Below are 20,726 nucleotides of genomic sequence, written 5' to 3'. Positions count from 1 at the left end.
ACTTTTCTACTGAAAAATGTATGACTAATATGACTTCCACTATGAGCAGTCCAGCTTTCTAGAATATAATAGCAATTACCATGGCTATCACTTAGCCACCTCCTTTACTATACAGATCAAAGCAAGAATAAGAACCTCACTTCATATGCCTACTGGCTCAAACCCCTCTTTCCAGCGTGTTGGTTTTCATTGTGCTCACCATCCCTGCAGTGTTTGACCAGCCACGCTCGTGCTCTTGATGGACACTATCAACAAGATTCAGATGCATCTGGCTCTGATTCAGTTTTGATGGACTTCCATCACATACTCAGTTCCCTTTCCGTTATAGCATCAAAACTGATTTCAGGGACTCAGAGCATCAGAAACAGTTTTATTCTATGAAATACCATTCTTCTTCAGATTTTTCTTTGTTCTCTGTCTTGCATTTTCTTTTTGCTTTATTCAGCTAACACCTCAGCTTATAAAATCTTAGATCTTCCAGTTTCAGATTTTTCTAACTTGAGTAAAGATGAAATGTAGATAATTAAATGAATACTGCCATTAAAATCTCTATCAGTCATATGTATCAGCAGGGAATGACTTCATTCAACCTCCTGTAAATTACAAGTACCACTAGCTGTGATTCACAGACTAGCAGCTGAGGGTACCTGACTGAAGCACTTGAGTGGTGTGATTTTTGTAGAAAAGGCTTTAAGTGTCCATCAGCATACACTGTGTTAGTAATTCTATTGTTTATTCTGCAGAAAAGCAGAACAGGTCCACGTCCCATGTGTTTTTCATAGAACTTGCACGACTGCTGCAGTTCAAGAATTGACCCTCTCCCCACCCCTGAACACATGCGTAATTCCTCCACATGCACACACACATTAATTCTTCTGCCAAGAATTTAAATCAAAATCAAATATGGTTACAGTTTGAGCTAGTTTGTAGGAGTCTTCTCAGAAACTGTCTATTTTGGTTGCTTACAAAGTTCCATTTTGTATAACTACTCTTAATTAAATTGTGTGTTAATATATTCTAAAGATAATGCAAAACTCACAGATATTCAGCTACTTTGACTGGAGATGTGCAAATCAACAAACTATTTAATCTGTTTTTTGACATATGTAATTAAATGTTCATCCCTGTAACACAGAGACCACTACTCCCATATAAACGTTCCAAGAGCACTTTAATAAGCTAATAAATGTATTTCTGAATGATCTTCTGGCATTAAAATACAAGATTGGTGCCAAGTAGAACAAAAACCACACAGGGGAATCCTGTACAAATTTGGCAGGTTTTTGGACAAAACCAACACGGCCATGTTCTGATTTTGGGGGGCAAGACTCATGCTTCAGAAAATCAAATGATTACATGCAGGTAGTTAAAAATAAAGTTCTCTCCACATAAGGTCTTTTGCTTGGTTGGTTGCTTGCTTTGTTGTTTTTGGTTTGTTTGTTTTGGTAGCCAATTAGTTCAGCTATGCAGGAGTCTCTCTAAAAAATTGCTGAAGAGCTACTAAATTAGACTAGGCCACTGGTTCTAGTAAGTGCTGAGCTCCCCAGTATTTGTTGGGTGTTGCCAAAAAGTTCTACTCATTTTTACTATTTCAAAATAGCTGGACCCCTAGTTGCTAAACAGTTCAGAACAGTTCTACTTCACTTCTACCAGTCTTTACTCCTGAAGATGACATCTTCAGAGGTCTAAAAAGATCACTGAAACAGGCCATTAAGTAACAATCACTAAAATCTTAAAATGTGCCATACCTGCAATAAAGCAAAGTTCAACCCTCATCATCCTGTGCTATAAGGAAAGTCTGCTCTCCCTGATATATTCCTTTTGCTAACTATGTATTTTCCAGAAAACAAACTTGAATAGAGATATGTATAAACCTCCTGAACTGACACTCTTGCTCTGATACCATAGCAAAGAGAAGAGCCATGTGTTAGTTACCCATGGCTTAAGAACAGCTCGGGTGCAAGTCCCCTGCAGACAATACATTATGTGACCAGCAGCCAGATGAGGGCAAGCATGAGCCAGAAGGTAATGCACAGACCCAAATTTTATATTGCTCAGCTACACAGCTACAGCCAAAGCCCTACCCTAATATGGGCCTGTGAATCCCTGAGGAGCTGGAGTCCTCTCCCAGCTCCCCTTAGCCATCTGATGAATTTGTCATGCAGCTCACAGGGACAAGAAACCTTGCTCCTGGGGGTGAGAATACACAGGGACATCAGAGTGAGGCAACTTACCTCCATGAGGAAGACAGAAATTCTTTGCTCAAAATACTCTGGATCCTTATGCAAGGGTATACTGAAAAAAATTAGCTCGGGTCTTTCTAGAAATAGCCCCCTACCTCAAGTTCTCCACTTCAGTTCTTTACATGAAGGCACATAAACAATCACCATGAGTAGTTTATTCCTTTTAAAAGGTGAAGATTTGATTCCTAAAAGATTCTAGCTAATGATTTTGCATCTATATTTATGAACATACAATTATGACACCAGAATCCATTAAAAGAATCCATTAAAATCCATCTACATCCAAGGTCTGGTCTTTAGGCTTGCTGATAGTTCTCTGCCTCTCCATTTCATAACATACCTTTTGGGAAGTGAGAGGTATGCTTAATGATCAGAATATTCAAAAAAAGTTAAATAGTACTACAATCAGACATTCTCAACATTTAAAAGTATCAATTGATGCTGTTGTTCGTTTGTGCTGTTTTGTTGTTGTTTTTGTTTTGTTTTTACCTTCTCCTACTTTAATATAGATGTTTCTTGATATTTTGAGTTCGGTGAAAGATGTAACTGCTCCATATTCCTTCTGGGCCCACTGTAGCAGATATTCATTTTTCTCAGGAAAAAGCTTTTCTTCTGTTTCTGCTGACAAAGAGAAATTTCCCTTCTCAAACTGAACAACAGAACCTAAAGACACCTGATGGGAATAAAAACATATTTTTAATATGGTATATTTATCTGCACAGACAGGTAGCCTGTTAAAGTATTGTAATCTGGCACACCCACATGTATTTACTGCAATTACAGCTTGCTTCCAACAACGCCTAAACTTCATATGTTTCAACATCTGCATAATTATTCGTTTTCAGATTTTTTTTTCTTAAGTGGCTGTTTTAAACAGCAGTATTCCCAACCTATCGGCCTGCCTGGGTTGCACAAGGCAGATGAATAAACGGGGGCTCTGAACTACTCAGATGTTGTGCTACTGACAAAAGTGGTGCAACAACGCTGCAAGAGGGAGGGCTGGAAGACAACAGGGAAAACAGGAGGGAGTAAGATCAACATGGTCCAAGAAACCGAAGGGAGAGATGTGAAGCTCAATAAACCTAGGAACTACTGAAGTAAGTCACTCCCATATCAGAAAGAATGAGTTCAAGCTCAGTAAAAAGACCAATGGAGAGAGAGAAAGAAAAGAGAAAGGCCATGAAAAGGAAATATTTACTGTTTTACTTACAGTAAGAGAAAAATACATGTTGAGCTAGCACAAAGCAAATGACTTGCATCTTTAGAAAAATCATTATAAATAGATTATATTAACTTAGGTCTTGACCAGAAGTACCAAAATATTGGTTTTAATATATTAGGTCTTGCACCAGAGTACAAGTGAAAAAAAACCTGGAGCAAGAGAATATACTCAGTGTAATACATGCTGCTGCAATATCAGGTGTTTTTACTGGATCCCAGACTACCTTTCTACTAAACCAGATTTCTTTGATGGAAAAGCATATTTTTTCCTTTAACTTAAAATCCAAAACTACAAATGGTAATGATTGAAAGAGTGAAAAATACATCATAACAATTTCCAACCCATTCTGAGAACTATTTACAAGCTATAACAGCATAATGGTAATAAGTATCTCTCTAACCTTGTAAAAAACCACAATATATCAACAACATTTATTCAAACAGATTATCTGGAGTCAGGTTCCAATTAGATAAAATTAACTAACATCAATCAAGCATTATCTTCCCCGGAGCTATTGTTTACTTCATAGCACCATTTCATGATGTCCTCTATCAGTTTGTTTAGTACATACAAATACGTGTCAAAGTAGACATATAAATTATGCCCTTTAGCACATGGAATTTCAGAAGTTCTTCTCCATGCCTCCAGCTATTATATTAGCATTTATTATGCACCTATCACATACTCTCTCCTCTAAGACCCGTGTAATTCACAGAGTTCAATTTGATCAAGCCTGTCATAAAAAACAAAACAAACAAACAAAAAAAACAGCTCAGGAATCATTTATGCTTTTGCCAGAATAGTTTTCAAAGTTTAAACTAACATCTTGTCCAATTCTGAATGATCTTCCTTAATTGTTTTTCATATGACTACCAGAAAATATTTCTTTTAAATTAAAAAAAAAAAAAAGTCTTTATTCAGTGTAACACAGAATAAACCACATTACTATACTTCCCAAATAAGAAATAAAACTCTGCTATAAAAGAAAATCTAGATTTTTTTTGGAAACTTTCCTACAATATCAGGAAAATATAGAAACACATTTATCTTTAAAAAGTAGTATTTAGCAAATAGTGTTCACTTTGTAATTCCACTACTTAGAAGCAGATACACCATCAATTGATTTTGTGGGGCATCTCTACAATGCTCCTAACATCAGATTTTATAGTGTGCACAGCTTTATAGGATGAAGAATACTCTAACAGCACAAGACAGGTCATGCAGAGAGTGCTTACACAGCACCTCTTAGCTATGCCATCTTTTGTATCCAAGACAAATGGAACATCTTTGTAGACCCCTAGCCTATCAGGAAAAAAAATACTGTGCATAAAGATTGGAAGGATTAAAGGGTCTTAATCAGTTATTATTTTGCAGGGATACTGAATAAATGCTGGCAATCCACTCTCCAGAACCAAAACTCCTTAACTACCTCAAAATAGTACAGTGCATCTAAGAACTAAAGCAATTGCTTATCATTTACACTATTTCATAATGTCTCTAGTATTTTTTATAATCAGTATTAGAGAAAAGAATTATCAGCATAACCTTTTAAGACGCTTGAGAAAAACTGAGAGAAAATATTAATACTTCTAAATGTTAATTAAAGAATTGAATTTGCTTGCAATAACACATTTTCACTGCAATTTCTATTTGGTACTTAAATGCCTGTTAACAACAGGTTTATTCCTCAGAAAACACTTGGTTTTTCATTTATTATTAATTAAAACTTGAAATCATTTTGCATCCTTCTGTTGCATGACAAATGTCTTCCTGTAGGACACAAACCTTATCATCATTCATTTTTTAATCACATACTGAAGTCTATTAAAAATGGTGGTTCCACTACCATGTTTTTAAAAGGAGTGCAGAGTACTGCTGTTCCTGCCAATGTTAGGATTTTTACTACATGGACCTAAGGCAAGGTTAAGTGAGCCAAGCACGTTATTTTTTCTGGAAAGACTTCAACAGGCTCTTCCAAAAAAGGCAACTGTCACTGTTTCAACACCTGCCTTGAACATTAACTACTTACTCTTCAGAACAAACCAAAAGCTGCTCTCTTTGAAGTACTTAGGACATGTCAGTCTGAGGATTCAAACCAAAGAATGTTTTATATATTTAGGAATATGTCAACAAATTTTATATGAACACTCACTACACAGCCTACCGGGTAATTAAGAAACTGCTGCCACAGGCACTCTGTCTCCTTACTTCATCTTCTTCGGTGGTTACTTTCAGAGGTTGCAGAGTGGAAAATTTGCTCCAGCTCTATTTCTTCCTGTTGTTGCGAGGACATTAAAGATGACTGCACCAGAAACATCCCCTGCTGCTGAGGTCATCTACGTGGCTTGCCACATTTCTGAAGCTAAATGAGGAACTTCCAGGCTTGATGGGGAAAATCAGTTTGCAGGCCCAAAAGATACCAACCACAGGTAGCAACCACAGTGAGGAATGCAGTTCAAAAGGCCCTGCAGCCAGGGGGACCAAGGGTCAAGTGCAGTATCATGCAAATCTGTAACCAAAATCTGAGAGTTCCACCAACAAAACATGGTTAGGAACATACCGTGATTACATACTCTACTACCCACTGCTGACCAGTGGAGGAAACAGGGTTCCAATTTTCTTTGCACAGTACAGAAACAAGGAAACTTATATCCCCATCCTGAGGGAAAACAAACAAAAAACCTTTATACATCTCTTAAGAAAACTTTCTGGTCTCAGAAAAATTGCTCTTGCAATTCTGCCATGGTACTTCAGAACATCAGCTACCTGATATAAGTGCTAAATTGTGCAAGTTTCTGTTCCTCAGAAGGATCATGTCTCAGAAGCAACCTTAAGTCACCTCAAATATATACACTGGTGAGCATGAGCACTGCACACACTCAAAATAGTGTCTTCTGTTTCTTATTTCACCTATTTCCTTCTCTCTTTGTAAAGCTTTACTGCTTTTTTTTTTTTTTTTCATTGAACCAGATCCATTGGGGATATTTATTTTGTTTGCTTTATGACATTTTAAGCATTTAATGTAGCTGTAATTCAGAACACCCAAGTAGGAAGCAAGCTCGTAACTTAGCCTTAATAGACAGGTAGGCACCTTTGGGAGATGACTCAGAATACAAAATTTAGTGTCTGCAGCATGAATCAATCCCTCCCCTCACAGCAACAGCCCCTCCAGCCCAAGTGACAAAGCCATCATAATGTAGAGAATGAGAGAAACAAATCAGAAGGAAAGCAGCACCCTTCATATTTTTATATAGTGTCAGACCTGTGACAGAACAAGTAGGAAAGGAGTAAATCTGCTCAGAATAGAATTTAAAAACTTGAACCAACTTTCAGAGCAGCCCACATAGAGTTGAGACTCAGTCAGTGGTTTTTGATAACATATTTTGATGGGCTTCAGTCCCCTTACAGAAAAAAAGTGAAGCCATGAACGGAGAAATACCAGGTACTCTTGAAACTCAAAAATACTTCTTTTATTGTTCAAAAATTCACATGCAGCATAATCACCAAGAGAACAATTCTCTTTGGTAACTGGCTAAGAGACACGCTGCTTTTAAAATAAGATGCGTCAAACATGCTACATGTTCGTGAATCATCTATCAGCTTTCATATTCCCTACCAGCCACAGAAGTAAGATGCTTTCAGGCAGTAGTGTATTTTTTCATTTTCAGTTTAGTGTTCATGTTTCATTTTCAGTTTAGTGTTCTCAAGACCACTTACAGTCATCACAAAATTCCGCTTTGATTTTGCAAATTTTTTAAAACATATGTGTGAAAGAATCAGCAGTATCTTATCTACGTATTTTAATTCTGCTTCCTAGGAGATGCTGACTTCACCAACTACCACAGATCTTGATAGGAATTAAGGCTGCTCAACTCTTTCTCGGGATGAACACAGAACCTTGTGGGATCACTCATGCACATTTATATGCATCTAGAAAGAAAATCCTGTGATTTTCCATCAAAGTTGAAACCATGTCAAAGCAAGTACAACTTTCAAAACCCGCATGGGAACAGTTACTAGAATGATAAAAAAGGAAAAAAAAATCACATGTAGGGGAAATCTATCTGCAAAATTTAGGGCTCCGTGGGAGTTTATTAATCATACACAGGTAATTGTTCACTCACCTGACATTAATCTAACATCATCTTAATAGATGCAATTCACTGAGTTGGTCTGAACAAAATAAGGTATCAGAAGCTTTTTCAAGAATTCTGTTTCAAGTTAGACTCAATTTAGTGGAAGGAGAGAAGGGGAGAATTAAAGCGTATCTATGCAACTGCAGCTGAAGTTTCCACTGGAATCAATGACTCAGTAACACAACCTGTTGTGATTTATCTCCTCCACGTCACTAACACCAGCAGTCTGCCAAAATCTGCTGCTTGCTTCTGTAAACTTTCACTAGCTAAAGCCCCCATTTACTGAAGCAAGTGAAGACAGGATGGTGCCATGACAGTACAGAAGAGACAAGACCAGCACAGATACCTGCTCCAGACACTTCAGCCTGGGTCTGGGAACACGCTCCCATCTCTAAATGCCAGAATATTATTTCTTTCCTTACTCTTGCAACTTGGTTGAACATAAAGTGATGAAGCCTAACTTTTGCAAGATGGCCTAAATCACCTGGGACAAGAGAGGATCTAACATGAACTATGTGATATGCTCAGCAAACCAAGCTCCTAAAAAAAAGTCCAGGGCTCGAGCATCCTGTGAAAGGAGAAACTAAGGCACACAGACCCACCTTGCTTCTGAAACTTAACAGCAGATGGGGAATTTTGAAATACTTCTGCACAAAAAATAAAAGTGCTTTGCACTGAAAGCAGAAGACACTTCTGTATCGTAAAAGTTTCCCGTTCTGGGACATGACACTACCACCTATAGACTTTTTTGCCTTTAACCACGTATTGCTTCACAAGCAAAAAATACCTTTTCTTTTCTGTAACACCTTCATGAAGCACGCTTTGAATAAAATAAAATAAAAATATAAGTATTAAAAAAATGCCTTACTAGGGTTATTGTGCTCTTAAATTTGTTTTTACTGAATGCAGCCAAAGCATCACTTTTGAACATGTATTTACCACCCTGTCATTTCCTGCTATCCCTGCTGACAAAATCCTTCCAATCAATTGCCAAGAACAGAACCACTACATGGAGCCTGAGGTCCCCCTGATGTATCTGCGAGTTAACCAGTTACACAGACTAGAAAAGCAGCATTTTGTAAGGGGGTGAATCAGGCCACATGACAAAGTCTCTAGGGAAAGTTACTATTATGAAAAGCACAATAACATTTACTGTTAACTAAACACTGTTTTTAATTAGACAAATAATGTTATTTTCCCATTCTTTCAAAAGGCAAGGAAACGGTGTGAGGAAGAGAAGGGGGAATATGAGCTCTGCCAAATGGAAAAGGGCAGCTATGGGATTATTTCCAGCTTCCGAGTAGAAGAATGATGAAGATTTAAGCAAAAAAAAAAACAAACCCAAGATGCTACAGAAACGGAAATGTCCTTTTAAATTCCTCTTCACACTGTTACACAACACTGAAAATCTACAGCACTTTACTTTGAATAGTGAAAGGTCACTATTTATACCAAATTTATCACTAGTCATGCATTTCCTATCCTCCCTCACTCTTCTCCTAGCAGAGCGCTCTGTTCACATCTGGGTCTGTTTAACAAGTGATTGGAAATTTAGCCTCCTGATTTCCCGTTAAATACTAGGCACAGGAAAACAAATAGCACTTGTTTTTCAGTGAGTTTTGTCAGTCATCCAAAATCTAGTGCAAGCCATAGAACAGCCTGTGGTTTGATGGCAAAGACCCAAAATATGTGAACCATATTTTCATGAAGTAAAAGGAATAAACCAGCTATTGGATGAAATAGTAAGAGCATAGCTTTTTTCTTCTTAGAAATACACAAATGACTAATAATTAAGGTCTTAATTCTATCACTTACTTTTCCTTACAGCTTTTCTTTTTTCTTTTCAAATCTCAAGACAAGAGCCCAGGATCTGGTTTTGTATTTATTATCACTACTGTTGTTTCCCCACCATTTCACAAACTTAACACATACCCAGTCCTTTTAAAGGAGTTCCTCTCCGTAAGGTTATTTGCTTGCTAAGTGTTTTTGCATCTGTAACTTACTCATTCAATTGCCTGAATAACCAACACAGAGAAAGAGCTGAAGCATCACATTTGTAACCAAACACTATAAACAATCACATATGTGTATATATATATATTTCTATTATATATATAATCTATTGTAAAAGTGATTTCTATCGGGAAATCAAAAAGGATTGGGTCCGTTTTTTCATTGATTTAATTCTCACTAGTTTCACTTACCCAGTAAAGATATTCCTAGGCTATAAAAGCAATCGAGGAAGTTACCAAATCTAAAGAAAGAAAACACTAGTGAGCAGCATCTGTAAAACCCTCTTTCTAGGCAGCTTCATAAACCTTTTGGTTTTCTGCCAAGACATGTTCTCAGGAACTGCTTTTAGGGAAGGAAAGAAATAAGGACTTGAGGGGAAGAAAGGAAATTATTTTGTTATACAGAAATTTAAAAGTGTGGTGATGGCAGAGGTCTAGTAAAGTTTTTCTCCAAGATTGACCTGTAAGAGGATCACAGGTAAAAGTACTTTCTGCAGGTGTTGCCTATCTTATGTAAAATGGAGAGCTGTTATAATCTAACCGAGCTAATCCCCAGTGAGGATGTACTTTTCCATCCCACTGACCCTTTCTGATACAGTTTTGGCATTTACTTCCTGCAGAGAAGAAGAATTATTTAGCACAGGTGCTCAATATTCCCCTTGCTGAACTGAGTAGACTTTCCCATCTACGCACTGCTCTTCCTTGAGGGGGCTGGTGGTCCAGCCCAGAAAACCTTCTGTTGAAACAGAAAATGCCCAATCCCTAAACTGTTGAGTTTTTGTGACATGTAAACAATAATCCAATCAGAGTAATATGACTAAATACAACGTTAATTGAAGTGATTATTTTCAATTACTCATGTCTGGCAGAGTTCAAGCACTAAGCCAGTACTTGAACCCAGTTTTAGGTGTTTTCAGATTGAAATACCATGATGTTTAGGTATGTTTACATTTTAACATGGTCAGAATAAACTCAGGACTTTCTGTACTAAAATCACAATAATTTTCCCAGCACCATTTTTCTTGCTGTTCTTTCCCGGTTAACCTCAGAGAACTCAGCTACAACAGTGGGCAAAGCTCAAGATGTGTTTTATGTGCTTTACAAAAACTGTGCTTTACAAAAACACTTGTGCACTAAAACAGTGCCATTAGAAGACACCTGACCTCCTTATCTTGCATAGCACTGAAATAGCATTATGTACACCAGGCAAATACAGCATTACAAGTTCTGTAAACCTTACTGTATCACTTTTTACTGAACGTTATAAAATATATGTAAATTTTACTTCTGTTTACTGCTACTCCCTTCTCTACATGAAGTAGTACCCTTTGCCTCTCAATATTGCAACTTACTATGTCAGTAAATCAGCTGAATATAACTCAAGGCAGTTCAGAGTGCATTCAAGAAGCACATTTATGTTACTAACACAATAACTTATTTACTTTGCAGCAAAATAATCATTATTTATATCTTGTATGTCAGTTTTTAACAAGATGCCAGCATTTTTTCTTAAGACCATTTACTAATGCTTTCTCTGCTTTATAGGTGGGAAAGAAGCACAATGACAACACAGTAAGGCAATGGACAAGTAAAGAACAACTCCCTTTAGCAACTCTGTGCTGTCCCAGAGAGCTTCCTCTGAAGTACCGTAACCATCACTCTCGGAGTATTTTCCTCATCACCAGTAAGTTTCAGAAGTTACCAATTAAACTTCTTCATTTTCCTAACTAGGGATCAATCAATAAAAAGGCATAATTCATACTTTACATACAGTATAGTAATAAAATTGTGAATGACTGTATTGTATGAGAAGTCTGAAAAAGGGGGTGGAAAGTCAATGGTTATTCTGCCTAAGGCTTCCATAGAGACAGACACAATAGTTATGACACTCCTATGGTATGCGTGACACAGATTTCTGTTTTGAGCATACAATTCATGGACATCAAAAAAGTGTTGTTGTTTTTTTAATTTGAAATCCTTTATGATTCAAAATATTCCATTTTCTGGCTTGGCTATAAATTTAATGAGAATGAACAAGACAGAGCTGCAGAAGTACTCTTATAAGCCAAGTATTTTCAAACAAGGGCCAATGAAATGCAGCAGTTCTGCACTCCGCGCCCCTTGCAGCTGTGCTTTACACTTTTAAGCTTAATTCTCTGAAATTTGCTCAGGACTCTGGCAAGCAGGTAGGGAATCTTTCCACTACTAGAGCTGAAGCAGTACATGTATGTCCATCTACTCCACGACTCATCTGGAAATCAGAACCCTTGGTTCTGCAAAGGGCCAAGCAGGTTCTTCAGGCAAGAGGTAATCCTAGTGACTGCAACCTGGCATGGCCTGCCACAGACAAGCAGCTGTGCTGCAAAACTAGAGCTGATCTATTTCTCTTCGGAGTGTTGTACTTGTCCACAGGTGCTGTGGTAAGGACTTCCTCAGTATTTCCCATAGTTTTCTATGATACGTGATTCTGTGCTCTTTTTTCAGAAACTGGTTGGGAAAGCAGTGCATTTGGCTTTGTGAGCAGGGCAGAACTGTGAAAAGGCAATGGACAACCATGACAGGTCAAGTTGTTCAGCCTACTAACACAGCCGTAACAACTACTGAGAACAAGATGTGGGAAGGCTTATGAGACCCTGAGAAGACATTTAAGCTCATTTATGTTTGCAGCAAAAAATACTGTCTTAGACAACACGTAAGATGAAAATGCCAGTGTGAGAGGGGCTCCAAGGCTTTCTTTTATTGTTGTTGTTTGGTTTTTGTTTGTTTCTTTGTTTTTTTTTTCCTGGAATCTTGTTCTTCAAGCTCCTTACAGAAAAGAAAAGGAGAAACCAGAACTTGGTGGAAGGAAGACTATAAATTATTTACATGGCACTTGAGATCCCAGATTGTCAAGGAGAGCTCTTCAAATGTTTAAACATGATTAGGGACGGGTCAGCACTGAGAATTAGTTCAGTCCTTGCAACATAAAGGCCAGGTCTCCTGTCTGAACAGCTTACTGTGAGCAGTGCCATCGCTGCGTGGTGAGAGCACAGTGTGAAGCACCATAACTTCCAGCCCTTACCATCACCGGTGGAGCTGAGGAGGCTAGAGTACAGAAGAGGAGGTGACTCAGCCCCACCAGGGGGGAAACAAATCTGAAGCGTCTATCAGGTCCTTCTGCCTCACCTGAGAAACCACCCAGTCCTTCCTGCAGCATCAGTGGCCATGCTTCCTGTGGTGATGCTTGAGGTCAGATAACCTTTTTGGTGTGAATTACAACAGCTGATGCTTAGGACACATTTTCAAATCTTTGTTGTTTTCAAGGCTCTTTCAAGCCAGAAGAGCTTGAAACAGTTTTCTAAAGCAAACACTTAGCTAATCATACAGTTTTGGCAGCTGAGGCCTTACGCACATTCCTATTGTTCCTATACCTTAGTGCAGCCCACTGAAGCCCTGCTAAGCCTGTTTCAAGCCAAGTAAGCCCAGTACAACCACAGTCTGAACGCTGGCATGATCACAGAATCACAGAACTGTAGGGGTTAGAAGGGACCTTGAAAGATCATCGGGTCCAACCCCCCTGCCAAAGCAGGTTCCTTAGAGCAGGCTGCCCAGGTAGGCGTCCAGACGGGCCTTGAATATCTCCAGAGAAGGAGACTCCACAGCCTCCCTGGGCAGCCTGTTCCAGCTCTCCGTCACCTTCACCATGAAGAAATTCTTTCTCATGTTGGTGCGGAACTGCCTGTGCTCAGTTTTGTGGCCATTACCCCTTGTCCTGTCCCCGCAAACCACTGAAAAGAAGTTGGCCAAATCCCTCTGTCTCCCACACCTCAGCTATTTATACACATATATACTCTCAGTCTCCTTTTCTCCAGGCTGAACAGCCCCAGGTCTCTCAGCCTTTCCTCATAGGGAAGATGCTCCAGGCCCCATATCATCTTTGTGGCCCTCCGCTGCACTCTTTCCAGGAGATCCCTGTCTTTTTTGTACCGGGGAGCCCAGAACTGGACACAGTACTCCAGGTGAGGCCTGACCATGGCAGAGTAGAAGGGGAGGATCACCTCCCTTGACCTGCTGGCCATGCTCCTGTTCATGCACGCCAGGATCTCATTGGCCCTCTTGGCCACCAGGGCACACTGATGGCTCATGGTCAACCTGTCGTCCACCAGGACCCCCAGGTCCTTCTCCTCAGAGCTCTGCTCCAGCAGGTCGTCCCCCAGCCTGTACTGATACATGTGGTTGTTCCTTCCCAGGTGCAGGACTCTACACTTGCTCTTGTTAAACCTCATCTGGTTTCTTCCTGCCCATCTCTCCAGCTGGTCCAGGTCTCACTGAATGGCAGCACAGCCTTCTGGCGTGTCAGCCACTCCTCCCAGCTTTGTGTCATCAGCGTACTTGCTGAGGGCAGACACTATTCCCTCGTTAAGGTTGTGGATGAAGGTGTTGAACGAGACCGGACCCAGCACCGACCGCTGGGGAACACTGCTAGTCACAGGTCTCCAGCCAGACTCTGCGCTGCCGATCACCACCCTCTGAGCTCGGCCACTCAGCCAGTTCTCAACCCACCTTACTGTCTACTCCTCTATCCCACACTTCCTCAGCTTTGCTGTTAGGATGTCATGGGAGACAGTATCGAAAGCCTTGCTAAAGTCAAGGTAGATGACATCCACTGCTCTCCCCTCATCTACCCAGCTGGTGATGCCATCATAGAAGGCAACAAGGTTGGTCGAGCACGACTTCCCCTTGGTGAATCCATGCTGACTACTCCTCATAACCTTCTTCTCTTCCAATTGGTTGGAGATGGCATCCAGAACAAGCTGCTCCAGCACCTTTCCAGGGACAGAGGTGAGCCTGACTGGCCTGTAGTTTCCCGCATCCTCCTTCTTGCCCTTTTTGAAGACCGGAGTGACATTGGCTATCCTCCAATCTTCAGGCACCTCTCCTGTTCTCCAGGACCTTTCAAAGATGATAGAGTGGTTCAGCAATCACCTCTGCCAATTCCCTTAGCACACATGGATGCATCCCATCGGGACCCACGGATTTGTGTGCGTTGAGCCCACACAGACGCTCCCGAACCACTGCTTTGTCAACAAGGGGGGAAATCTTCACTTCCCAGACTCTCCTCCCTCTAGGGTCAAGGAGTCCCGGGGGGGAGTCCTTGAAGCAAAGACTGAAGCAAAGAAAGCATTCAGTATCTCTGCCTTCTCAGCATCTCCTGTTACCAGGATACCCCCTCGTTCAGCAAGGGACCCACATTATCCCTAGTCTTCCTTTTACTGCTTACATAGTTACAAATAAACCTTCATATTATCCTTTATCTCTTTTGCAAGCCTGATCTCTATGTGGGCTTTAGCCTTCCTCATTGCGTCAAAACTGCTGAGCAGAAATGGATGACTCTCAACAGAAAGCCTCTTCACTTGCAAAGCCAAGGCAAGGCAAAGGGAAAAGGAAAATCTGAAGGGGAGGAAAAGAGATAGCTGAAAACATATTAGCTGATATGAAATGGGAGTGATGATGTCAAAAGTAAACTGAAAATATGATAAAGTCTTAATTAACTGGTAAAATGTGCTGATTCTTTTGATCAGAAGAGGAGTGAGGACTCTTATCATCATCTTGTTTCTCAGTCATTTTCGGAGCAGACCTGAATTGGATTGGTTGCATTAAGGGCATATACCAGGAACGGTCCACGAGAAGTTAATAGTTAAGAGTCTCTAACAGATTGAGAAAATCTGAGATTTTGAACACTTCAGAATACAAGCCAACCCATGTTCTTTACACCAGTAAGTAACAAATTGCACTGGAAACAGGATGGAGTCCTTCACAGTTCGAAGTACCAAAAGTATTCCTACTCTTGTACTCTGATGACAGGAAAAAGAAATCTATCCCTGTGAGCAATAGGTCTCTTGGTGCACTTAATGGCATCACCGCCATATCAGGTCAACAAAGAGAAGTGTCCCTTCCCAGTGCAGCAGTCCTGACCACCCTCCCCTCCTGCAGATGTGCAGTGACCCCATTAAGCTCCCTTTAGGTACTGCAGAAGCAGTCACTGCCTACCACAGTCAGCTGTGCTGGAAGAGCAAAGTTAAACCCTATAAGGATATAGCTAAAAATAATCAAGATTAGTTCTGCAATTAGAGTTGAACACAGTAAAAGCTGCAACTTTAATAAAGACGACTCGTGATTAGACATGATGTAACACATTAAAAATGTAATCCAAACAACTTGTCTGTTTCGCTACAAATAGCAAACTTGAATGTCCTGGCAAACTGTATGGACATGATTTACATATACTAGGTAATATTTGGATCCTATATTATAAGCAGTGCTCCAGCCCTTCTGAGAAATAAAAATGACTTCATTCTGGGCTTAGCTTGGTCATTTCAACAGACCAAGCTTCATTAGGGACATAAACTGTAATTGTACACATTGATGCAAATTCTTGTTTGGTCACAAACCCTACAACTGGCATTCACCTGTAATATTTCCCATTGCTTTGAGGCTTTTTGCATTATATTATCAAACTTCTAATCAGGACTAGCAACTTTTTATAACCTCACAACTTTGTGAACTCGAATTACTGCTGGTGTTAAAAAAATAAATAAAAAAGGTAATTTCGGTTTCTTTTCCTTGAATTCACACAACAGGTAATTAAGTACTTTTTCCCCAACCGCTTTGCCCTGCCCCCTAACTATACCTCAGAACCCTACACTGAAACTTGACCTTGTGTTAACTTTCCTTTTTTAAATGTATGTTCAAAAACTTTCCAAATGAATGCCACAAACTCAATGTCTTGTGAGACAAATAGCTATGAAACAGAGCAGGCCAGAGGACTGTCTATACTTACAAAGAAAACTCTTCGGATTCCAGGTGCCAGTCTTTCTGTTTTTAGCTTCCAGTGCAGAGGCAAAGGAGAGTTGAGAAGAAACACCAGAGGCTTCTGGTGAATATGTACAGATGAAATTGGATTCAAGTGTAATGTGACCTACAGAGAAATACAGAAATACATGATTAAGTGGAATTTGAAACAATGAATCAGAGGTCATTGTTATATATATTATGGCTTCCAGTGCTAAGACCTCCTGACCCGAGATTATGGACTAAACTACTTCCCAAAAAATCAGTCAACAGAGCACAGATAAAGAATGAAACAGTTAACATTCATGCTCTATGCTTGCAAAGCACTGCTAAAGTGTTTAAGAAAACCTTGGCAAATGCTGATGAAAAATAGCTTATGCAAAAGGTCAAACCACTAAGCCAAGAGCTGGAGAACAGGGAGAAAAAAGAATTGCAAAGAAAACTCTGATTTCTGATGGTAGCCTACAACGCTGGCTTAGAGCAGAAACCTCATCTGCTAATGCTATTAGGGCATAAATCTAACCTGCAAAATATATAAAACGAAACAAACAAAACAGAAGAAACAAATCCAGAAAAACAAGGTAGAAGTACACTAGCTTATGGAAGCTACATATACAAATACACATTTCTGTATTCTAACAGAAATTTGAACACACTCAGGAAAGAAAACGCCCATCTTCAGTGATAGAAAAGTGTACGTGGAGAATATGGTCCCAGGAAAATGGGCATTACAAAAGTGAGAAAAGCTGAAGAACTGACTCTTTAAACACCAGTTTGTTTTTCTGGAAGCCCTTCCTGCTCCATTCTGCATATCACCAATGCTGCCCCTAGAGAAAGGGGCAAAACTCAGCACATGAAAGAGAACAACAGTGTCAGTTTTTAGAACACCACAACTTGCAATTGAAATCACACCATCTTTAAAATTTCTAAAATGTTTTTTTAAGCAGTGAGTACTTGACTTGATAGTTCATCCTGCTTTATAGAAGAAAAGCATTGGGAATACAACTGAGGGGTCATACAGCATGGACGCCAAGAAGGCAAGTTTGTGTCTCACAACAGTGGGTTGCTGCTAAGCTCCCTGACGGAGAGCCACAACTCTTTGAAAAGAGTAGAAAAGGAACAGAGGGAGTAAACATGAACACAACCACAAGTTTCAGTGGTTGCTCACAAAATTGAGCATATAGACAAGAATGAATTTTGCCTCTTGCTAGAGAATCTGAGAAGAAACCTGGGACACAGCAATCACTCTGTATTGATTACTGTTTTATTCTTATATAGTGGTAGTGTCAGTTCATTTACAATTAAAATAAATGCAGATACATCTAATTAGATGAAAGCTAGAGACCAAACTGAACATTAGCTATCCACGATTGTTTAAAATCTTTCCAAAAGGGGGGGGGGGGGGGGGGGGGGGGGCGGGAAAAAAAAAGCTTCCCCCCCCCCCCACACTCCCTTTACTGAAAAGTTCACTTTCAGTGCAAAGTAAATGTCAAATCTAGGTCTCAGGTCTGACAAGCGCCTGGAGGGCAGAAGAAAATCAGAAACTTTTTCTGCTACTTAAAAACTTACGAAGAAATGACAAGCAGTTGGCTATGTGCACCATGACTATCAGTTAGCCTACGATTCCATGCAGAATTTACCTGACTCTTAAAACAAACAATTGTTATATATGGAGTGGTAATTCGTGTCAGAAAAATGGTTTATATTAATAAAGAAGGGGGAGATTTGGGAATGTAGCAATGGGGGTCGGAAAGCCTCGTGGTTGGTGATAACATCAGACTATTAACGATGAGGTCATCAGGAATGTAAAACAAGCAACCCCCTCTGTTAAGGCACGGAAGTTGCTGGGGGGGTTGCTGGTTAGAACTGTTAACATTTATTGTTTAATGTTATATGATAATAATATTATTAGTGTGATTTCAAGGGTTAACGAAACGCGGGAAAAGCAATCACGTTTTGTTGCTTTCGGGAACCTTGTGGTGGGCAGAGCATGTGCAGAAGAAGAGGGAGACAGTGGAAGCCGCTCCTGCAGTCTGGAACAAAAGGTTGCTAATGGTGATGGGGAAACCGTGAGCCTTTCACCCACAACGACCACCACAAAGAGAGTTATAATATGAAGCGGGGATAGGATATCCATATGTATAGACGAACTCGGGTTTCTTGTAGATATGTAACAGCAATGTCCTATATATATTTGGGAAGTTCGACGGGTGCGTGTGCGTGTTGGTAGAGCACAGACTCCCCGCGCACCCAGCGCTGTTTACTTGCCTTTTATAAATATTCTGTTATGTTACTAAATTCAGAGTTGAGACTTCATTTATAACACAACGAATTATCTTAAGTAACCACAGTGGAACAAGGTGTCAATCCCCACTGAACACACTTCTAGGAGCAATTCAGTATGTATAGTAAAAACAAACCCAAACCCAAACTATAACTCAACTCCAAGATCCATTGCCAGCATCTCCTTTTCCTGCCTCCTGTGGCTATGGCTTTTTCCATACCAAGCAGCCACTCCCAATACCAAGTTAGAGAGGACCAAGTGAAGGTTGAAGGGTTATCGGGATGCCTGGGAGAAAGGAGGCAGGAGTGTTGCCATGGTGGGGGGGCTGGAACAGGACCCTCCAGATGAAACAAGTCCCATTAAGCAGTGTCTGAGCCTCTGCTGTACCAAGGTTTTCTTCCAGAATGGGCTGTGAAAGGCACCTGCTCCCAGACACTAACCTCTCATTTCTTTAAATTTTTATTCCCCCCAATCCATCTTTTTCTCTTTGAATGAATCCAGAAACATATAAGGGTTCCCCATGCACTTTCTCTAAATGAAATTCTACCATCAACTGGCTGAACCTGCACATCCTTCTAAAGAAATAACATCTTGTCTTTTCAGAAGCAAGCACACACTGGCTAATGCTCACTCTGACTTGAGAAAGGCTGAGCACCTCCATTTTCCAGGTAAATGCAGTCAGATCTCCAAGTACTTGATCTCTCTCAGCAGGACACCTGTTTTATGCATTTCCAAAACAAAACATTAAGCACCATGGATTACCATGTCTTCCAGGGACTGCTTTTCTATTTTTTTGCCTCAAAAGAATAAAATATCTCCCCTTAGGAGACTGCATATTAGCTCTCTGAATGCTAACAGGATGACAGAGACTTCATATGCCAAACAGGCGTGATCTTAGTTATAGCCTGACACTTTAAAGCAGGTTTTATAAAGCCAAAGTAATTCTTTTAGCTGGAAGAAAAAGAAAAAAAAAGTTTTGTTATTTCTCCCCTCCCCCTCAAGGCTCCCCCGCTTTGTTGTTCTGTCTACAAATGGAAAGAGCTGAAAGTAGAAAGGAAAAGGTGTTTAAAACTCTTGTTAAAATCACTGCTATAAAAAGCATTCATTCTTGTGGTTTTTCAGGTGTAATCACGGCTAATTAGTAATGAGCTGTTTAAACTATTAAATATAATTACTTTGTTCTGGGGTTATGTAATATAGTTATCTTACAAAGCAATAAAAATTTTGTAATCTAAATTTACCAAAGAAGCCTAGTTAGCCAAGTTTTATCTTTTGTAGTCCTTATCCAGCAAAGATGAGTTCAATTTTTTTTATTTTTTTTTCAACTGCAAATGGCAGGAAGTACATTTAACTGTGAACTCTCCAAACTGTCAATGAGAAAAATCTCCTGTGCTAAATGCAGTGAATATTACGTATGTCCACTCTTATCATGTGGATTCATTGCCACGTTTTCACAACCAAAGGAAAAATGGTTTCTTCTGATCCCAAAGCAAGTAAAGGCTAATGTAAATATTTACAAAGTGAGCTATAATATGTTTATGTATTTAAATAACCAAGAACAGAGAAACAGTAATGGCATCCTGATATTGGCCAGTAGGTGCAGTTAGTTTGGGTTTGCACCCTGCTTGTGCTTTTATCAGAATGTCAAGTTAATTCAAAGAAGATGCTCCTACCAGAAATTTTAAAAATTCTTGCTATTTCAAACCTCTGGTATTTATTAAAAACAGAAATGATGACAAGAAACATAACGCACTTCATCTCAGAAACAGTTAGGCCAAGTCCTTCGGGTAATTAGAAAATGAAGAAGTATCTCTGTTTCAACTGATCTCAGACAGGTTTACTCAAAGCCAGCGTCTCATCAGACAACACAGATGTTTTACACTTCATGAAGATTTCTGCCTGTTAGCTTGGTCACATGAGAGCATAAAAAGAAATCATACCACCTTAGCGAGAAAATCAGATTCTTTGCGACTGCATCTCCTATTACATTTCCTAGTC

The 20,726-nt window shown here is 39.7% G+C and overlaps 1 protein-coding gene across 8 annotated transcripts in view; it reads right to left on the bottom strand.

Moving 5' to 3' along the window:
* The window catches only part of TGFBR3 (transforming growth factor beta receptor 3), a 130,314-nt gene that overhangs the window by 36,794 nt on the left and 72,794 nt on the right, over positions 1-20,726 (bottom strand). For all 8 annotated transcript variants that reach the window (XM_068690986.1, XM_068690990.1, XM_068690985.1 and 5 more), the window contains 2 exons: positions 16,434-16,571; positions 2,733-2,916 (listed from right to left, as the gene is read on the bottom strand). In XM_068690986.1, the coding sequence (XP_068547087.1) occupies positions 2,733-2,916; positions 16,434-16,571 (322 nt within the window). The remainder of the gene's footprint in view (positions 1-2,732; positions 2,917-16,433; positions 16,572-20,726) is intronic.

The sequence above is a fragment of the Anas acuta genome, chromosome 8 (genome assembly GCF_963932015.1).
Source record: "Anas acuta chromosome 8, bAnaAcu1.1, whole genome shotgun sequence".
NCBI lineage: Eukaryota > Metazoa > Chordata > Aves > Anseriformes > Anatidae > Anas > Anas acuta.
This window is presented reverse-complemented; position numbering and strand designations above follow the sequence as displayed.